This window comes from Esox lucius, chromosome 5 (genome assembly GCF_011004845.1).
Source record: "Esox lucius isolate fEsoLuc1 chromosome 5, fEsoLuc1.pri, whole genome shotgun sequence".
In the NCBI taxonomy this organism is placed as follows: domain Eukaryota; kingdom Metazoa; phylum Chordata; class Actinopteri; order Esociformes; family Esocidae; genus Esox; species Esox lucius.
Genome location: NC_047573.1, coordinates 28,073,555 through 28,092,087, shown reverse-complemented (window position 1 = coordinate 28,092,087; position 18,533 = coordinate 28,073,555). Strand labels below are relative to the sequence as shown.

The following is an 18,533-nucleotide window of genomic DNA, read 5'->3' as shown; positions in this document are numbered from 1 at the left end:
TGTGAGAATAAACGCTCAGAGTGAGTTCATTGTCATTCTTCTCCCGTGAATATTAGCCACTAGGTGCTAGCTAACCACTTCGGTGACTGTAACAACGATCGACTGCTGCAGAAATGTCTAACGCTACAGAGTTTATATCCATTACATCCAGACTGTTTGTCCAACCTCTTGAGTGTTTTTGTCACTTGTGGTTCCCAACTGGTTACTTCTACTAAAGATTAAAGTCCTGCTGCTCAAACTCTCCATCAGGTGGTGTTGTCTGTACACTCTTATCCAAAACCACTAAACACAGCAGATTGGTTTAGTGCAGGGGTTCCCAAACTTGTTTAGCCGACGATCCCATTTCGATATATTTTTTTTTTTGACCCCAACCATGTGAAGAAAAATTTGATAATCGTTATTCATTTATTTGAGGCTATGAGACTCAGTTGTAAAACAATCTCCCCTGACCCCATTTTCATATCAGGTGACCCCACATGGGGTCGCAACCCCTAGTTTGGGAACCTCTGGTTTAGTGCCTTGCTAACCTATACGCAGATTTAGTTTTTACCTTGGTCCAGGGATTCAAACCAGCAAACTCTCAGTTATTGGTCGTACACGCTATTAGAGTACAGAGGTAAGATATTCGTTCTGAGTCTGTTATAATACACAACCTGATGGGTCCAGTTCCAACACCCACTTGTGCCTCCTGTTGGGTTGTTATCTATCAGGATCAGAACCAGCCTAGGCTTGTGGTCAGTTATGATGGTAAATGAGGCCTGGCTCAAGTAGTGCCTGAACTCACCAACCACACAAATACACACAACTCCCAGTCTAATGTGAACCAGCACTTCTCAGTCGCTGCCAGTGTTGGACTGGAGTCAGACAACACTTACTTGACACCATCAATCCTGCACAAGTACTGCCCTGACCGGCTGTAGATAGATGACCATTTATACATGAAGTCTGGTAGTGTATTAAGAAGGAACACAACAGTATGTACTGCAGGTGATTAAAGGAAGTCTGACATTCTGTCAATAGAAGGTTCAGAGGTAGGGCGTTTGTCACGCACTCCACATCCAAATTCTCTTAGTCTGTGTTCGTTCCTGTTTGTGTCCTTGCCTGTTTGGGCACCAGCTCCAGGCTCCTGCAATTCTGTTCCTGGTTTCCTCTACATCTCCACTACTCCTCCTCAAGTCTCCACACCTGCGGTTCATCTCCTCATCAGCTTGCATTTAAATACCCTGGATTCCAGTCCGCTCATCATTGTTGTTCACTACTTGCTAGTAACGATCGGGGCCGCAATGTACTTTTATTCAGAGTAAACCTGTTTAAGTTGTTGTTCTTCCTTGCTAACATTGTTCTCTTCTGTTCAGAGATCCACCATATTCTGCCAACAACCTTGTCTGCCCGCCTGCCCGCCTGCCTGCCTGCCTGCCTACCTGCCTGCCTGCCTGCCTACCCTGCCTGCCTACCTGCCTACCCTGCCTGCCTACCCTGCCTGCCTACCTGCCTGCCTACCTGCCTGCCTACCCTGCCTGCCTACCTGCCTGCCTGCCTACCTGCCTGCCTACCCTGCCTGCCTACCCTGCCTGCCTACCCTGCCTGCCTACCCTGCCTGCCTACCTGCTTGCCTACCTGCCTACCCTGCCTGCCTACCATCCTCTGCTTCCTCCAAGGTACGGTCTTCTCATCCTCCCCATCACCCTGGAGCCTCAGCCAGACACCGTCAGAGACATCAGGCTACATCTACTGCTCCTGTCTCTGCCTCTGTCCCTCCTGAGTGGGAACCTCCCTCTGCTGCGCCCCAGCCCGCCCCAAGACCTGATTCCCAGACTCCGGGTCCCAGTTTCGCCGTCCCATGACCTGCTAAGAAGCCTAGACAAACGTGACTCTTCATCTATAATTTTAAATACAGTTTCTTCAAAACGCTACTCTTATGGTAAAAGTTGTGCTTCTCTACATTCTCAGGCGGTGTCTGAGTCTGTGAACAACCCTTTGCCTTCAGTTAGGGTCTGTTTGGCTCCATTGGTTGCCACTTATTCCACAGATACTTCTCTGCCTCTCCATAGTGTGGTTCCTTTGGATATGAGCAGTAAAGTCTGTGAGTGAGACTCCCCTGACATTTGCTCTGTAGATCGTAGGGACTTGGTCAGATCTATGTGCTCTCGTACCCTCCCTTTGTGAGTAGGGTTGGAGAATGTAAGTATATCTCCTTTTTGTGAGCTACAGAGGCTTCCCAGGATGTTATAAACATAACTATTCCAGCCTCTCTTCCTGCTCGCTCAGGTAGATTAAAACGCCGGGTAGCGTCTTCAGTGATTAGCACGGCACTGCCGCCAGCTTTCCCTGTACTTTGTCTCTGTGACAACAGTTGCCATGACAACGTTTGTGTGATAGCAGCTAAGATCCTGTGTATACAGATGCTGGGTTCCATGCATAGCAGATCCCCGCCTTTTAACAGTATGAGTGCCTCTTCCGTTATGATCCGCTGTGATCTAGCGGGTAGCGTCACCGACTCTCGTTTGGGAGATTGGCGTTTTTGCGTCCTGACTGTCACTCTTTTTCTGCTCCTTTCAGAGATCACAGAGCTCCTGAACGAGGATGCTATCGTTGTGGTCCCGGAGGAATTGAAACACAGCGGATTCTATTCCCCAAAGAAGATGGGCGGTGTCAAACCAATTTTGGATCTGCGCACACTGAACGAGTGTGTGACCAAACAAGTCTTTTGCATGCTCACTACAACTAGCCTATTGGAATCACTGCTCCCGGGGAATTTTTGCATAAGCATAGACCTGAAGGATGCTCACATTAATTTGCCGATCAATCCTCGCCACATCATTTTTTTCCCATTTGTGTTTCAGGGCAGGGCTTACGAGTGCACGAGGGTGCCCTTCGGTCATGCGCTCACTCCGCGCTCCTTCTCCAAATGCGTGCAGACTGCACTGGATCCCTTATGCAGACGAGGAATCTAGCGGAGTAGCGGAGGAGTTCTAGCCAATCTGGACGATCTACTGATTTTAATCCCATCGGCGAATGTGGCGAGGGCTCACACTCTCCAAGTGGTGTCCCTTTTTCAGAAATTGGGACTTCAATATCCATATCCATCAATATCCAGTGGGGAGTCAGGTCTCCTGCCCTCAGCCAGTCGGCTTGTGGCTCTGGGCTCACAGACACCTGCGCTCTCTATCGGCCGTTCACATTCCGGGACGGTTGAATGTGGGGGCGGACCTAATGTCCCGAGAGGGTCTTCATGACGACGAGTGGCGTCTTCATTTTTGCCTTTGTTTTAATGGGGTTTCATTTATTCAAGCTGAATAGACATTTTTCAGATGGTCAAAAATAACAAGAAAATGCATAGATTTCTGTCATAAGGTAAATCATTGCCTGGACTGTACTTGCACCGATCATGCTTACTGCCATGTGTAGTCACCCCCCAAAGGCCCATTCTGAGCCCGGAAAAACCCTGAGTCAGTATCTGGATCAACCCCCTCATGCAGTGTGACATATTCTTTCCATATAGCTGATCAGGCAGTTTATGTGGCATATGAAACGTTTTCCAACTTCTCTTCAGTTGTTCTGAAGTTGCTGGATAAGGACGTGAACTAGGCACACTTATCAACATTGATCCCGAGTTTGCCAAACATGCTCAAAGGGTGACATGCCTGGTGAGTATGGAAGCCTTGGAAGAACACATTCAATACATTTTCATCTTCCAGGAATTGTATGATACTTGTGACATGATGACATACATAGGTGTTCCCTGCTTCTCTGGGTGATGAACAATCCTATAAAGAAAATTGGCCAACTGCTCAACCCACCTAGCTAGCTGTCCTTCCAAACACTGAATATTATTCAACCACCATAGGTTGCACAAAAACACAAAGATCCGTCCTTCTTCCATACCAGAAGAACTGGGGCTGCCCAAGGTCTACAGGAAGGCCTAATGATTCTGCCCAAGGTTACAGGAGGGCCTAATGATGCTGCCCAAGGCCTACAGGAGGGCATAAGGATGCTCCCCAAGGTTAAAGGAGGGCCTAATGATGCTGCCCAAGGCCTACAGGAGGGCCTAATGATGCTGTGGTCCAACATCTTCTTGATGTGGTACAAGGGTCCTATGTGGGGCTACTTAATGGGTTTTACACTCCCAGTGTCCATCTGAATGAATTCACCCTTGGTCAGTATCTCCAGTACTGAGAACCAATGTGTAACGGTTGAGCAGCTTGCCGATAAAATGTGATACCACCTGATTAAAACCCCTATTTGTCAAATCAAATGGTTCTCCACTCCAAGATGGAGGAACACCTCCCCTCGCCCTGCACTTGGGAATTCACAGTACGGCGGCCTATATTCACCTCAGTAAACAATGTCCCAATTAACGTTCCCTGCTTCAAAACACAGGCCTCATCAGTCACATTAACCACGTGAACCAGCACAACCCCCTGATTTACCAGGCAAACAACATCTGAGTTAGCGCTGCTAGCATAATATCCTGCTGCCTCAAATGGTGAGTTTCTGGCCTGTCGTGCACATCCCCTCTAGTTTCCCTGTAGGTAGGGGCAGTTTCATAGCATGTGGCGGTTACACCCAACAAACTTCAGCCCCTTCCCTTCCCTCATGATTACAGAATAAACTACTTGGGCCTCGACTTTTGGAAGCTCCCATCAGGTGCGCTGGGGCAGCCTGCCTGGTATGTGGAAGCATTTGTTACCTGTTGGCATCAAAACACTGGGTTTGGACCTCTTGCTGTAATTTTGCTAACACCCCGAGAAGACCCTCAATTTTAGCATCACAAGCCGACTTGTGATCAGACACCCCTCTTATCCTGGCATCAGGGGCAACAGGGCTCCTAATAGCAACAGGGCTCTGGCATTCCCACTACAAACATACTTAAAAAAAAAACAGGTGAACAAATCTAAAGTAGTACTGCCTGCTATTGAATATGCCCTCTATCAACCGGCACAGGGAATAGCCAAATTCACCAGCCGTTTCATTTTGCAGCCTCCTCCTAGCCAGAAAATGAGTACAGTTCTTAATGAGTTCTTAATTACTGTATGACTATCACATGGGTCCAAACATTACCCCTTAGCAGCCTTGAGCAGATTGGAGTCGCCAATTCATAGGGTACAAGACATATAGAAAACATAATATAACAGGACAGAGTTTAAACCTCAGCTCCCCGTATCTACAAGACCCTCCCTGGGGCTCAATCGGGGCGTTCCCTGTGTTGCGACAGCCTTTACGGACCTGTCTCCTGAGAGGGCCTGGCTGCTGTAGCGAGGACGGACCGAGGAGGTAGTCGCGACCATTCAGGGTGTGAGGGCGGCCTCCACGTTGGCTAGCTATGTTAAGCTATGCTATATCACTTGGTGAAACGGTTTCTGGCCTAGTCCCGCCATCTCAGGCCAGTGGCACGGAGCTCGTTGCCAGAGTGGGATTTGGCTTTGGTTCTGGAGGCGCTATGTGACGCGCCATTTGAACCGATTGATCAGATACCGTTGAAGATGCTGTCCCTTAAAACTGTGCTTTTGTTGGCTACGACCTCTGCTAAGAGGGTCAGTGACCTTTGTGCGCTGTCGATGCAGCCTGGCTGTCTCGCCATCAACGGCGATGGTAGCAGGGCTGTGTTGCTCCCTAACCCGGCTTTTCTGCCCAAGGTGATCAAGGCGTCGTTTCGTTCCATGAAGATGGTGTTGTGGGTGTTTTCTCCCCCTCCCCATGCGGGAGAGAGGGAGATGTTGCATCGTCTGTGCCTGGTGCACGCTTTGGCACAGTATGTGCAGCCCACGGCGGTGGTAAGGACGGCGTCCCAGCTCTTTGTGTGTCATGGTTGCCCCAAGGTGGGCCAGCCGTTGTCGAAACAGAGTGGCCTACAAATCAAGTGGCAATCCTTCGCCTAGGGGGTTTGGGGCCCACTCCACACGGGGGGTGGCAGCATCGGCCGCTCTGTTTAGGGGCGTGGGGGTGGAGGACATCTGTGCTTTTGTCCGGTCTGACTTGCGTGACATGGCTGCGGGCACACTGGCTCACTCTGTGCTCAGTGTGGCTGAGACTGGGGTGTGAGTTGGGTCCGTTGAGCTACTGGGACGGTGCATTTCACATGGTTCCGTCCGATGCTCCGGTGTGCCTGTGCAGTTTTTGGTAAGACGCCCGCATTATATGTGCTTGAGCGTCTGCTTGTGCGCCGAGTCCGGGTCTCAGCGTGTTCTTTTGGCTGTCTAGACTGATTGAGGCGGTACCGGTTGGGTGGATGCCGTGCATGTGTGATGATCACACCCAACAACTGAGGTTCAAATAACAATGAAATAAAAAAAATCGAATATTCAACGTGTCATAATTAATTCGCGCAACTATTCTAGTGTTACAGTTTTGTTGTAATCCGTTACTCCCCAACTCTGCTAGTCTGGTATCCTAGTGATGGGCATTTTGGCTCTTTTTAGCGAGCCGGCTCGTTCAGCTCAGCTCACCAAAAAGAACCGTCTCTTTTGGCTCCCAAATGGCTCTTTAAAAAAATATGTTTTGCTTTTTTGTGGTCAAACAGTTTGCGATAGTTTGACTATGATTGGTGTTAACACAATTCTATTTAGATTATTAAATGAAATCTTAAACTACCTTAACCACAATGTAATTTAAATGCATTGGTTTGTTATGAAAAATAATGCATTTAAAGTATATTTCTTTTATGTATATAAACAAAGTGCATTCAAAATGAATACAATCTGAACAGCGTAATTCAAATGCTTTTGGACCTGTGAACTGTGTGACTAGGTGTCCCATGGACTTGGACGTTAGGGAGCACTTATTGAAATTTAAAGTTTTGCAGTGTATGGTCATTTTATGCATATTTTATTACATTCTACTGTATGCATAATATGCACTCGTTCAGGCATATGTATCAATAAGAATAAAATAGACCGCTGATGAATAACAAACCCATCATTTTCCATGGTGTGTAATTGGTTATAGAAGCATTTTACCCCCCTGCTTTAGATAATTGTCCAACAGCCTGTTCAAATGATGTCCGTGATTGTAGGTGTTATTTACGGAAACTAATTAATTCAAACGTTATTGAACTTTTAAACTACAACTTTGCCTATTTTGTGCCAAATGTTACGATGAAAGGTGTTTTCACAGCTCTCTCTTAACCCTTGTGCGCCCCTCAGGCATTTTTGTACATTTCTCTCAATATTTTTTTTTTATTTGGGTATCATTTTTCTGTATTGTAGATAGGGGCATGATTTTTTGGCAGAACTCGTTACATTTTTGAAATCCAATGTATTTAAACTCTTTCATGTGTTTCATACTCTGTTTATGAATTTTGCACCCTCTTGACACCTTCGTGGACAAAAATGTCCCATTGACTTGCCAAACTTTTTCAAATTTACTCTATATAAACTAATTGGTCAAAATTCTATTTTAAGAGTTTTACCAACGCAATATTTATCTGTTGACCTTTTACCCAACTTTACTACACCAGGACTCTTATTGGACATAATTAACAGAACTACTGAAATAACCACTTGTTACAACCGAGGTATGCAGCAAAGCATTTGTGAAGCCACAACACGCACAACCTTGAGGCGGATGGGCTACAACAGCAGAAGACCCCACCGGGTACCACTCATCTCCACTACAAATAGGAAAAAGAGGCTACAATTTGCACGAGCTCATCAAAATTGGACAGTTGAAGACTGGAAGAATGTTGCCTGGTCTGATGAGTTTCGATTTCTGTTGAGACATTCAGATGGTAGAGTCAGAATTTGGCGTAAACAGAATGAGAAAACATGGATCCATCATGCCTTGTTACCACTGTGCAGGCTGCTGGTGGTGGTGTAATTGTGTGGGGGATGTTTTCTTGGCACACTTTAGGCCCCTTAGTGCCAATTGGGCATCGTTTAAATGCATTGTTTCTGACCATGTCCATCCCTTTATGACCACCATGTACCCATCCTCTGATGGCTACTTCCAGCAGGATAATGCACCATGTCACAAAGCTTGAATCATTTCAAATTGGTTTCTTGAACATGACAATGAGTTCACTGTACTGAAATGGCCCCCACAGTCACCAGATCTCAACCCAATAGAGCATCTTTGGGATGTGGTGGAACGGGAGCTTCGCACCCTGGATGTGCATCCCACAAATCTCCATCAACTACAAGATGCTATCCTATCAATATGGGCCAACATTTCTAAAGAATGCTTTAAGTGTCACTTCCTGGCTGTGCCCCTAGCCATCTCTGCGCTGGGCTCGGGGCATAGCCAGGACAGGACAGGAGGTGGCCTTTAGCCACCTCTACTCCTTTTTTTGGTTTCCCCAATTGGAGGCAGGTGTTAGTTATTGCATCCAATTGGGGACCCTATTTAGGTTTAGTTTGTAGGCCCCGAGGCATGGTTCATTTTGGTTTTGTTTATCCTGTGTAAGGAATACCCACGTCACTGGTTGCTGCCTTTTGTTTTGTTGGAGTCCTTCTTTCATTTTCATTAAACATGGATTACCCTTGTGACCTTCAGTCTGCGCCTGTGTCCTTCAACCACCACAGCCGTGACAGAATGAACCACCAAAAAGGAAACCGCAGGCGATTGGGGGTCTGACTCCCTCTCCTCGGAAGACGAGGAGGTGGTATATGGGAGAGTGGAGGAAGACCCCCTGGAGGCGCAAACCCGGAGGTCGCCCCAAGACCTTTTTGGTGGAGTGCTACGGGGCGTGGACCAGTGGGGAGAAGTCAAGCCCCTCAGCCGGCAGGAGGAGGTAGTCAAGGAGCTCCTACAGGAGATGCAGAGGACGGAGAGGACGGGTCGTAGGAGAGGAGGCCAGAGGAGGAAGCAGCAGCCCGTGCCTCCTACCAGCCACGGGTTGGAAGGAACGAGTGGTCCCCTGTCCAGTCGGCGTGCCCCACTCCCTACTCCGCAGCCTGCTACCACCCCGCGGCCTACCCCGCGGCCTACCCCGCGGCGCCCTGCTTCCCCAGCTGCTGCTCCGCAGTCGGCTTTACGCCCGGTGCCAGGTCCAAGGCGCCTGGTGTTCACAGCGCCCCGTACTGCCTGGAAGCCGCAGCCAGTGCCGCCAACGCCCCCTGCTGCTCGAGAGCCGCAGCCAGCGCCCCCTGCTACCCGGGAGTGGCAGCCAGCGCCCCCTGCTGCCCGGGAGCCACAGGCAGCGCCGCCAGCGCCCCCTGCTACCCGGGAGCCGCAGCCAGCGCTGCCCAGTGGTCTCAGCCGCCAGCTCCTCCCGCTGCCCTGTTTTCGCCGCCGCCAGGACCCGCCGTGGACTGGCCGCCGCCCGGGCCTGCCGTGGACTGGCCGCTGCCGCCCGGGCCTGCCGTGGACTCCGCCGGCTCCCCCGGCTCCTGCTCCTTCACCGGCTGTCGACCCCCCGCCGGCTCCCCCGGCTCCTGCTCCTCCGCCGGCTCCTGCTCCTCCGCTGGTTCCTACTCCTCCCCCGGCTCCTGCTCCTCCGCCGGATGCTGACCCGCCGCCGGCTCCTATTCCTCCGCCGGCTCCCCCGTCTCCTATTCCTCTGCCGGCTCCTATTCCTCCACCGGCTCCTATTCCTCCGCCGGCTCCCCCGGCTCCTACTCCTCCGCCGGCTCTTCCGCCGGCTCCGGGCCCTCCGCCGGCTCCCCCGGCTCCTGCTCCTCCGCCGGCTCCTACTCCTCTGCCGGCTCTTCCGCCGGCTCCTGACCCTCCGCCGGTTTCCCCGTCTCCTACTCCTCCGCCAGCTCTTCCGCTGGCTCCAGGCCCTCCGCCGGCTTCCCCATCTCCTGCACCTCCGCCGGCTCCTATTTCCCCGCCGGCTCCCCAGGCTCCTGCTCCTCCGCCGGTTCCTACTCCTCCGCCGGCTCCTGACCCTCCGCCGGTTTCCCCGTCTCCTGCTCCTCCGCCGGCTCCTGCTCCCCCGCCGGCCGTCAACCCTCCGCCGGCTCCCCCGGCTCCTGCTCCTCCGCCGGCTGCTGACCCGCCGCCGGCTCCTATTCCTCCGCCGGCTCCCCCGTCTCCTATTCCTCTGCTGGCTCCTATTCCTCCGCCGGCTCCCCCGGCTCCTACTCCACCGCCGGCTCTTCCGCCGGCTCCTGACCCTCCGCCCGTTTCCCCGTCTCCTACTCCTCCGCCGGCTCTTCCGCCGGCTCCAGACCCTCCGCCGGCTCCCCCGGCTCCTTCTCCTCCGCCGGCTCCTATTCCCCCGTCGGCTCCCCCGTCTCCTGCTCCTCCGCCGGCTCTTCCGCCGGCTCTTCCGCCGGCTCCTGACCCTCCGCCGGTTTCCCCGTCTCCTACTCCTCCGCCGGCTCTTCCGCTGGCTCCTATTCCCCCGCCGGCTCCCCCGTCTCCTGCTCCTCCGCCTGCTCCTACTCCTCCGCCGGCCCTTCCCGGCCCTCCGCCGGCTCCCTCGGCTCCTGCTCCTCCGCCGGCTGTCGACCCTCCGCCGGCTCCCCCGGCTCCTGCTCCTCCGCCGGTTGTCGACCCACTGCCGGCTCCCCCGGCTCCTGCTCCTCCGCCGGCTCCTATTTCCCCGCCGGCTCCCCCGTCTCCTGCTCCTCCGCCTGCTCCTACTCCTCCGCCGGCCCTTCCCGGCCCTCCGCTGGCTCCCTCGGCTCCTGCTCCTCCGCCGGCTGTCGACCCTCCGCCGGCTCCCCCGGCTCCTGCTCCTCCGCCGGTTGTCGACCCACTGCCGGCTCCCCCGGCTCCTGCTCCTCCGCCGGCTCCTATTTCCCCGCCGGCTCCCCCGTCTCCTGCTCCTCCGCCTGCTCCTACTCCTCCGCCGGCCCTTCCCGGCCCTCCGCTGGCTCCCTCGGCTCCTGCTCCTCCGCCGGCTGTCGACCCTCCGCCGGCTCCCCCGGCTCCTGCTCCTCCGCCGGTTGTCGACCCACTGCCGGCTCCCCCGGCTCCTGCTCCTCCGCCGGCTGTCGACCCGCCGCCGGCTCTCCTGCCGGCTCCTGTCCCTCCGCCGGCTCTCCCGTCTCCTGGCCCTCTGCCTCCCCGGCCTGTCCCTGCGGCTCCGCCTCCCCGGCCTGTGCCGGCAGCTCCGGGCGCTGAGCCTCCGCCAGTCCGGGTGTGGTCGTCCCGGTCTTGCGGTCGGGAGCCTTTTAATTGTACCTAGAATTTCTAAACAAACAGCTGGCGGCAGGGCCTTTTCTCATAGAGCTCCACTCCTGTGGAATGATCTGCCAATTAAGGTTAGAAATGCAAACTCAGTGCAAACTTTCAAGTGTCTACTAAAAACTCATTTCTACAGCACGGTTTATAATTAGGTGTAGCCTGGCCCGGGGGCGTGAAGGTGAGCAGTAGGCTTGATACTGTCCACCCTTGCTGTCTTGCCAGGTGGGCTCTCGTCACCACTGGGATGCCCTCCCTCCAATGCCTTTCGGGGGAAGAGTCACTGGCTTGTTGTTGTCTCTCTGTTGCGCACTTGTGCAACTGGGCTGTACGCTGCTAGCAATACTCGGCCCTCATTCAGGGTGGTTGCGGTTGGTGTATTTATTATTATATGTATTTATTATTCCAATTGGACTTCTAATATCTCACCCGGCACAGCCAGAAGAGGACTGGTCACCCCTCTGAGTCTGGGTCCTCTCTAGATTTCTTCCTAAAATTCGACCTTCTTAGGGAGTTTTTCCTAGCCACTGAAATTCAACACTACTGTTGTTTGCTCCTTGGGGTTTAAGGCCGGGTGTCTCTGTAATGCACTTTGTGACAACTGCTGTTGTAAAAAGGGCTTTATAAATACATTTGATTGATTGATTGATTGACTTCCATTAAAAAAATAGTTTTTTATCTCAATGCCATTAGAGTATAAAACCATGCATTCTGTAATGTAAGCATTTCATTTTGAAGAAATGTTTACTGTATTCTACCACACACTCACACACACACATGCGCACACACGCACGCACGCACGCCCACACGTGCGCGTGAAGACATACATGCATGCACATACCCACACACCCACACACCCACACACATATACAGATGTGCGGACACGTGCAAACGCGCGCGCGCGCACACATACACACAAGTGTGCACACCAAAACTCTTGGGGCACCTTGGTAGTCACATGGCTCAAAAAAATAAAAATACAGTAATTTCATCCATTGGCCTACAATGGGAAAATGGTTGAATCTGGTTGGATCTGGTAGAAGAGTTTTTCTGTGGACATGTGTGTGTGCACCTGTGTGCATGTGCACGTGTGTGTGTGTGATGGAATACAGTCAAAATTTAAAATATCACTTATTTTCTTCAAAATGAAATGCTTACATGACAGAATGCATGGTTTTATACTGTAACGGCAGTGAAAATTATTGAATGTTTGGTTGTTTTGAGCATGTTACAAGTTGTTATGTATAAATATTTTATGTCAGTTTATTGTACGTGTACATTTTTGTCCACAAAGGTGTCCAAAGGGTAGTAAATTTGAGGGGTTAAGTTGCGTATTGGTGCGGTTTATACATGGTACGGCTATAAACGTGGAATTACGGTAGCGTGAGCAGATAGAACGAGTGTGTGCTTGAGCATTTAGGCCTATATTATTTAATTTTTTCGTTCTTTGAATTAGTTAACTCTATCCATTTAAATCGTTTGATTATTCATATCTTAATTTAAAAAATAGATTTGGCTCTTCTGATATGCGAGCCGGCTCCCAGCGTTCACCTACAAGAGCTGGCTCTTAGAGCCGACTTGTTCGCGAACGACCCATCCCTATCTCCACGCATTTCTGGAGAAGGAGCCAGTGTGTAACCGAATGGTATTTGTACGCTGTGCCCTGAAAGGTAAATCGGAAGAACTGCCTGTGTCGATGGATAATCGAAACATGAAAGTAAGCATCCTTTAGGTATATGCTCTGGAAAATCACCTGGGACAATTGATTCTAAAAGTCTTTTCATTGTGAGCGTGCGAAAAGGCCATTTGGTTACACACTCATTCAGAACGCGTATGCCCAAAATTGGCCTTCCACCCCCCGTCCTCTTGGGAACCAGGAAGTAAGTGGAGTAAAAACCTGTCGCTCTGCTTTCCAGAGGAACAACCTCGATCATGGGCCGAGAAACCATTGAGTCCATCTGAACAGTAATGTCTATAACATTCCCCTCAGTAGACACAGATTGGACACCAAGCATTCCACTACTCTTGTTGGTAAAACTCTTTAAGCCTTTAATCTTCCTTGGCTAGCTAGTGGAAGGGACTAGCTCGTTACTTCAAAAGCGAAACAGACTTTTTCGGCCAAACAACTTTTACTTTGTTTGTCTAACACATGAACCGAACCGGACAATTATTTGTCTAGTTAGCTATGGTAGTTTCCATATATGAATGAAACGAGAGAAAAATCCAAAATTACTGGAACTATTATCGTTACAAGACAACCAGCTGATGTACTTGTCTATCAAGGTCATTGTGACAGGTTTGCCATTGTCATCTACAATATATTAGCAACATTTCACAGCATTAAATATGGACAACAACAAACATATATTCACTGTTTATTTGTTACCCCACCTGGACATCATGGTCCCTTTCAAAAAGCAAGGACGTTTCCAAATTTGTATTACCAAACAACACTCAAACAGCCTCTTCTAAAGTAAAAAAGTTATGGTCACTTTGATGCAAGAATTGTGGTAATAAAATAAAACTAACATAAGGTCAAATGACAGCATTCTTTTTTTCTGGTTTCTTATTAATGACAACATCAACTGTAATACAGTAACTGGTCTTCATCTGGTCGATTTTGTGATTTATAATAAGGAAATAAGTCAATTAAAATAAATAAATTAGGCCTTAATCTATGGATTTTCCAAGACTGAGAATACAGATCTATTTTTCTTGGTAATAGACACCAAAATATTGTAGGGTCATAAATGAGGAAACCAGTCAGTATCTGGAGAAACCACCTTTTTCCCCATGCAGTGTGACATATCCTTTCCATAAAGTTTATCAGGCCATTTATGTGGCAAATGAAATGTTTTCCAACTCCAAGTTGTTGCGCAAAGTTGCTGGATGAGGATGGAAACTAGACACACTTAGACATTGATTCTGAGTTTCCCCAAACATTATCAATGGATGACATGCCTGGTGAGTATACAGGCTTTGGAAGAACTCAGTCAAGACATTTTCATTTTCTAGGAATTGTATAGGGATACATTGTTTTGCTGAAACATGAGGTGAAGGCAGCAGATGAATGGCACATCAATGGGCATCAGTATCCCATCACTGTATCTTTACCTTTACCAGAACCCATGTTCCACTATGTTTCCAACATTGACATCATCACATCACTCGCCCACACAACACCATACACACTGTCTCTCGTCTGCCCAGTTAAATCCAGGATTGATCTGAGATGAGCACACTTCTTTAACGTAAAACATGGGTGCAACATCACATATTTCATTTATTTTCCTTTGTGTACATATTGTTGGTTGAAATGACATTGACAAACAACTAAACACCATATTTCTTTCACCGGAAAAGACCATTGACAAAACCTAGTAGCCTGCTCTACTCAGTCTTCATCCACCACAGTCTTTGTTCAGGGGATGTCCGTGCAGGGCTGGGACAGACATATAGACATCAGCACTAATAAAGGAGCAATCTGAACTTGAGTCCACTAACATTGATACCACAGTCCATTCAAATACAGCTCTGACATTGGAGGAGTGTTGGTCAACTCTCTCACCTGTACTGTCTATCTGATTGGATGGTTAAGATGAAACCTGGGCTCAACATCAGTTACATCTCATATAACAACCTGCTCCTTCTCTCACACAGATGTTCTGCATCCTCCATTTGGTGAGAGAAAACACACCTCCCTGACTCCTCCCTGTAGTCGGAGTCTCTCCCTGGTATTGGGCTCCTTGGACCTGGTGACCTTTGAGTAGGAGGAGGTACACCCGTCCATCAGTAGGAGTCTGGAGGCTGGACCACAACCCCCTGTCAGATCCACATCCAGTTACAGGTATAGAACCATCCTCAGGACTTAAGACATTGATTCTCTTCCTCCATGGGTCTCATGTTCATTCACATGCTTTTCATTTCCTCACTGAGCCCGTCCACAGCTCTGTAGAGACCATAACTGGGAGTGTCAGACACTGACTGAACCACTGTCATACTCTGGTCACAGACTGAGATGACCACCAGACAGTCCAGTCTAAAAGACTCTCTAGTATTCTCACACAGACTTGAGCCAATCAACGCCTTTTCTTGATTGGTTCCATTAAAATACACTGTAAACACTTCCTGGAAGCAGAACATTTCCCAGTTCTTCCATGTCTCCATAATCACCAGACATGTGACCCATTGAGCATGTTTGGAATGTTCTGGATTCACATGTACAACAGTGTTCCAGTTCCAGACAATATCCAGATACTTGTTACAGACATTAAAGAGTAGTGAAACAACATTCTACTGGCCTCAATAAACAATCTGATCAAGTCTATGAGAACATGTGTTGTGCTGCAGGAGAAAAATAAGACAGCCCTGATGCTGACTGATTTCTGATACACCTGTTTTATGATCAACAGATCCACAACAATATTCCCAGTCATGTGCAATCTATAGATTAGGGCCTAATTCATTTATTTTATGTTATCGTAAAAACTGGATTCATAATAACTGTGGGTTTAGCTGATTTGGCATTTGACAAGCAGAGTGGTATTGCTTGGTAACTTGTAAATCCAGACATGATCTTTATTAAAATGATTACATGTGTAGCTTTATACCACTGAACTGCATTAGATAGAGTATATTGAATAAAATAATTATTCATTTCATTACTGGTAGACTACATGGTCTGAGGTGTGTTTTCAGTAATATAAGAAAATATGTATTTCTGGATCTCCCACTTTTTTTACCTGGTAGCTGACAATATAAAAACAATACAGCAGGACACAGATATATTTAGACCACAAACAAAGACAACAACTTGACAAAACTACAATTAACCGGCACATCTCATGAAGTGTCAATAGATGTGTTAGTGATTAAGCCTTTAAAAGAGGCAATGGTGACAAAAGTAGATCTCAGATGGGGGAGTGAGGCTGAAGAGGGTTTTGTATAATAAAGCATTAACTAGTGTATCTTGTCTCAGGTATATAGTGATGGATGTTTTTTTGTAAATATTTGAGATCTATATTTGTTTGACATGCACTCTCTGCACTCACAGGCTGTCACTTCTGCTGTTCTGCTAATTGTCCTGGAATTGGGAGAAATTATGAACTTGACTTTGAAGATCACAGAGAACTGAGAATATTTACTCTGGCTATGATAGATCACAAATGCCCTCTACTGGCCAGACCTGATATCTGACATCTGAGTTCACCACAGAACCAGGAAGTCACAGAAAACAAACCACTCCTCTGAAAAAAACAGTTAAAGGAAAACGAAAGTAATCTCTTGTTCTTTTTTCTCTGTTTCTATGTGTGTGAAAAATGGCGGAGGCCATAAGCTCAATTAGTTGTTCAATCTGTTTAGATCTACTGAATGATCCAGTGACTATTCCCTGTGGACACAGTTACTGTATGGGCTGTATTAAGGGCTGTTTGGATCAGGAAGATGACAAGGGTATCTACAGCTGCCCCCAGTGCAGACAGACCTTCATACCAAGACCTGTTCTAAACAGGAACACCATGTTTTCTGAATTGGTGGAGAATCTGAAGAAGACAAGACTCCAAGCTGCTCCTCCTGATCATTATTATGCTGGACCTGGAGATGTGGAGTGTGATTTCTGCACTGGAAGAAAACTCAAAGCTGTCAAGTCCTGTCTGGTGTGTCTGGCCTCTTACTGTGAGACTCACCTCCTGCCTCACTATGAATCTCCCATAACATCCACCTTGACCAATAAGACCCGGCCCTTGACAATATCAGTTATAGATATTACAGTCACCCCCCAAACCAGAGGAAAACAAAATAGCCACTCCAGGATGAAAATGTATACCATGACTAAGCACATGCTGCCCCCCCACCACCACATGCCCCAGTCAACCTCATTAGCTTCATCACTATGTGTCTCCTGTAGGAAAACGACATTACGTTGTTTCTATGTAATCACTTCCAATACCCAAGCCCTCTTATTCCAATTCCTCCCTCCATTAATATTAAGAGAGCCAACCTTTAACACCTCCATAAAGAAAAGAGGGAAAACAGAAGAATACACAGAGAAAACCGAAAATGGGTAAAAGACACCCTGGGATGTATGATATCCATTATTGTTTAGATTTTCTGAACAGCCCCGTCATGCATAGAAATCAGAAATCCACCAAGAGAAAAGGATGAATAAATTGAAAAGGGCCACCAAAACACTCACACCACTCCCAGCATGCACAAGGATAGGAGACACACAAACACACACACACACACACACACACACACAGAGACAGACAGACAGACAGACAGACACACACAGAGGGAGAGACAGAGACAATCAATCAAATATATTTATAAAGCCCTTTTTACAACAGTAGTTGTAACAAAGTGCTTTTATATAAACACCCAGCCTTAAACCCCAAGCAGCAAACAACAGTAGTGTTGAATTTCAGTGGCTAGGAAGAACACCCTAAGAAGGCCGAAATTTAGGAAGAAAGGAAGAGAGAACCCAAGACAGACACAAACACACACACACACACACAGAGGGAGAGACAGAGACAGACAGACACACAGAGAGCGAGAGGCAAAGACAAGAGAGACAGACACAGACCCACACACACACAGATTAAGGGAGTGAGACTGTCACTGATGTTGTTTTTCATCCTCTTAGATTCCTGCCAGCTGACATTGGATCCCAATACAGCATATCAGAACCTGTGTCTGTCTGAGGGGAACAGAAAGGTGACATGTAGTAATGAGGTCCAGTCCTATCCTGACCATCCTGACAGATTTACCTTCCATAACCAGGTGTTGTGTAGAGAGGGTCTGTCTGGAGTCTGTTACTGGGAGGTAGAGTGGAGTGGGGGAGGGGTTGGTGTAGCCGTCTCATATAAAGAGATCAGCAGGAAAGGAAATGGTAATAAGTGTTTGTTTGGTCATAATGATCAGTCCTGGATGTTATTCTGCTCTACATCCAGATGTTATTTCTACCACAATACTAACAGGACTGATATCCATGTCCCCTGCTCCTCCAGAGTAGGAGTGTATCTGGACCACAGGGCAGGAACTCTGTCCTTCTACAGTGTCTCTGACACAATGACCCTCCTCCACAGAGTCCAGACCACATTCACTCAGCCACTCTATCCTGGGTTCTATGTTCATTATGGAAGGTCTGTAAAGATACTGACACCTATTTAGTGATACAGTCTGCTGGTATCAATGTATGATTGATTGACTGTGGATAAAGATTGATTTAAGATAATATATAGAACAGCATGATATTTTTAGACATTTATGTGGAACAGAGTGAGCCAGATGTCTTGGTTCCTGAATGACCGTGAACATATGATGAGAGATGCACCTCAATGGTGAAGGGAGTTGATTGACTGCTGGAATGGACCAATCATTACAGAGTTTAGTTTAGTCAGTGTCTAGAACCCTGCTGAACTATTTTTCGTTTGTTGTTTATCTGTTAACAGAAATATATTTAT

The 18,533-nt window shown here is 48.3% G+C and overlaps 2 protein-coding genes across 2 annotated transcripts in view; both read left to right on the top strand.

Annotated features, from left to right (window-relative positions):
• Positions 1 to 18,272, top strand: part of LOC117594493 (tripartite motif-containing protein 16-like) — a 49,980-nt gene extending 31,708 nt beyond the window's left edge. The window contains exon 6 of the mRNA XM_034292141.1: positions 17,714 to 18,272. Within this exon, the coding sequence (XP_034148032.1) occupies positions 17,714 to 18,240 (527 nt within the window). The 3' untranslated portion in view covers positions 18,241 to 18,272. The remainder of the gene's footprint in view (positions 1 to 17,713) is intronic.
• LOC117594506 (basic proline-rich protein-like) lies at positions 745 to 15,459 on the top strand. Its single transcript, XM_034292213.1, has 7 exons — positions 745 to 767; positions 1,356 to 1,867; positions 2,560 to 2,688; positions 8,589 to 8,777; positions 8,891 to 9,118; positions 9,309 to 10,831; positions 15,421 to 15,459. Exons 1-7 carry the CDS (start codon positions 745 to 747, stop codon positions 15,457 to 15,459), a joined length of 2,643 nt encoding a protein of 880 aa, XP_034148104.1.
• Positions 18,273 to 18,533: the final 261 nt, after the last annotated feature.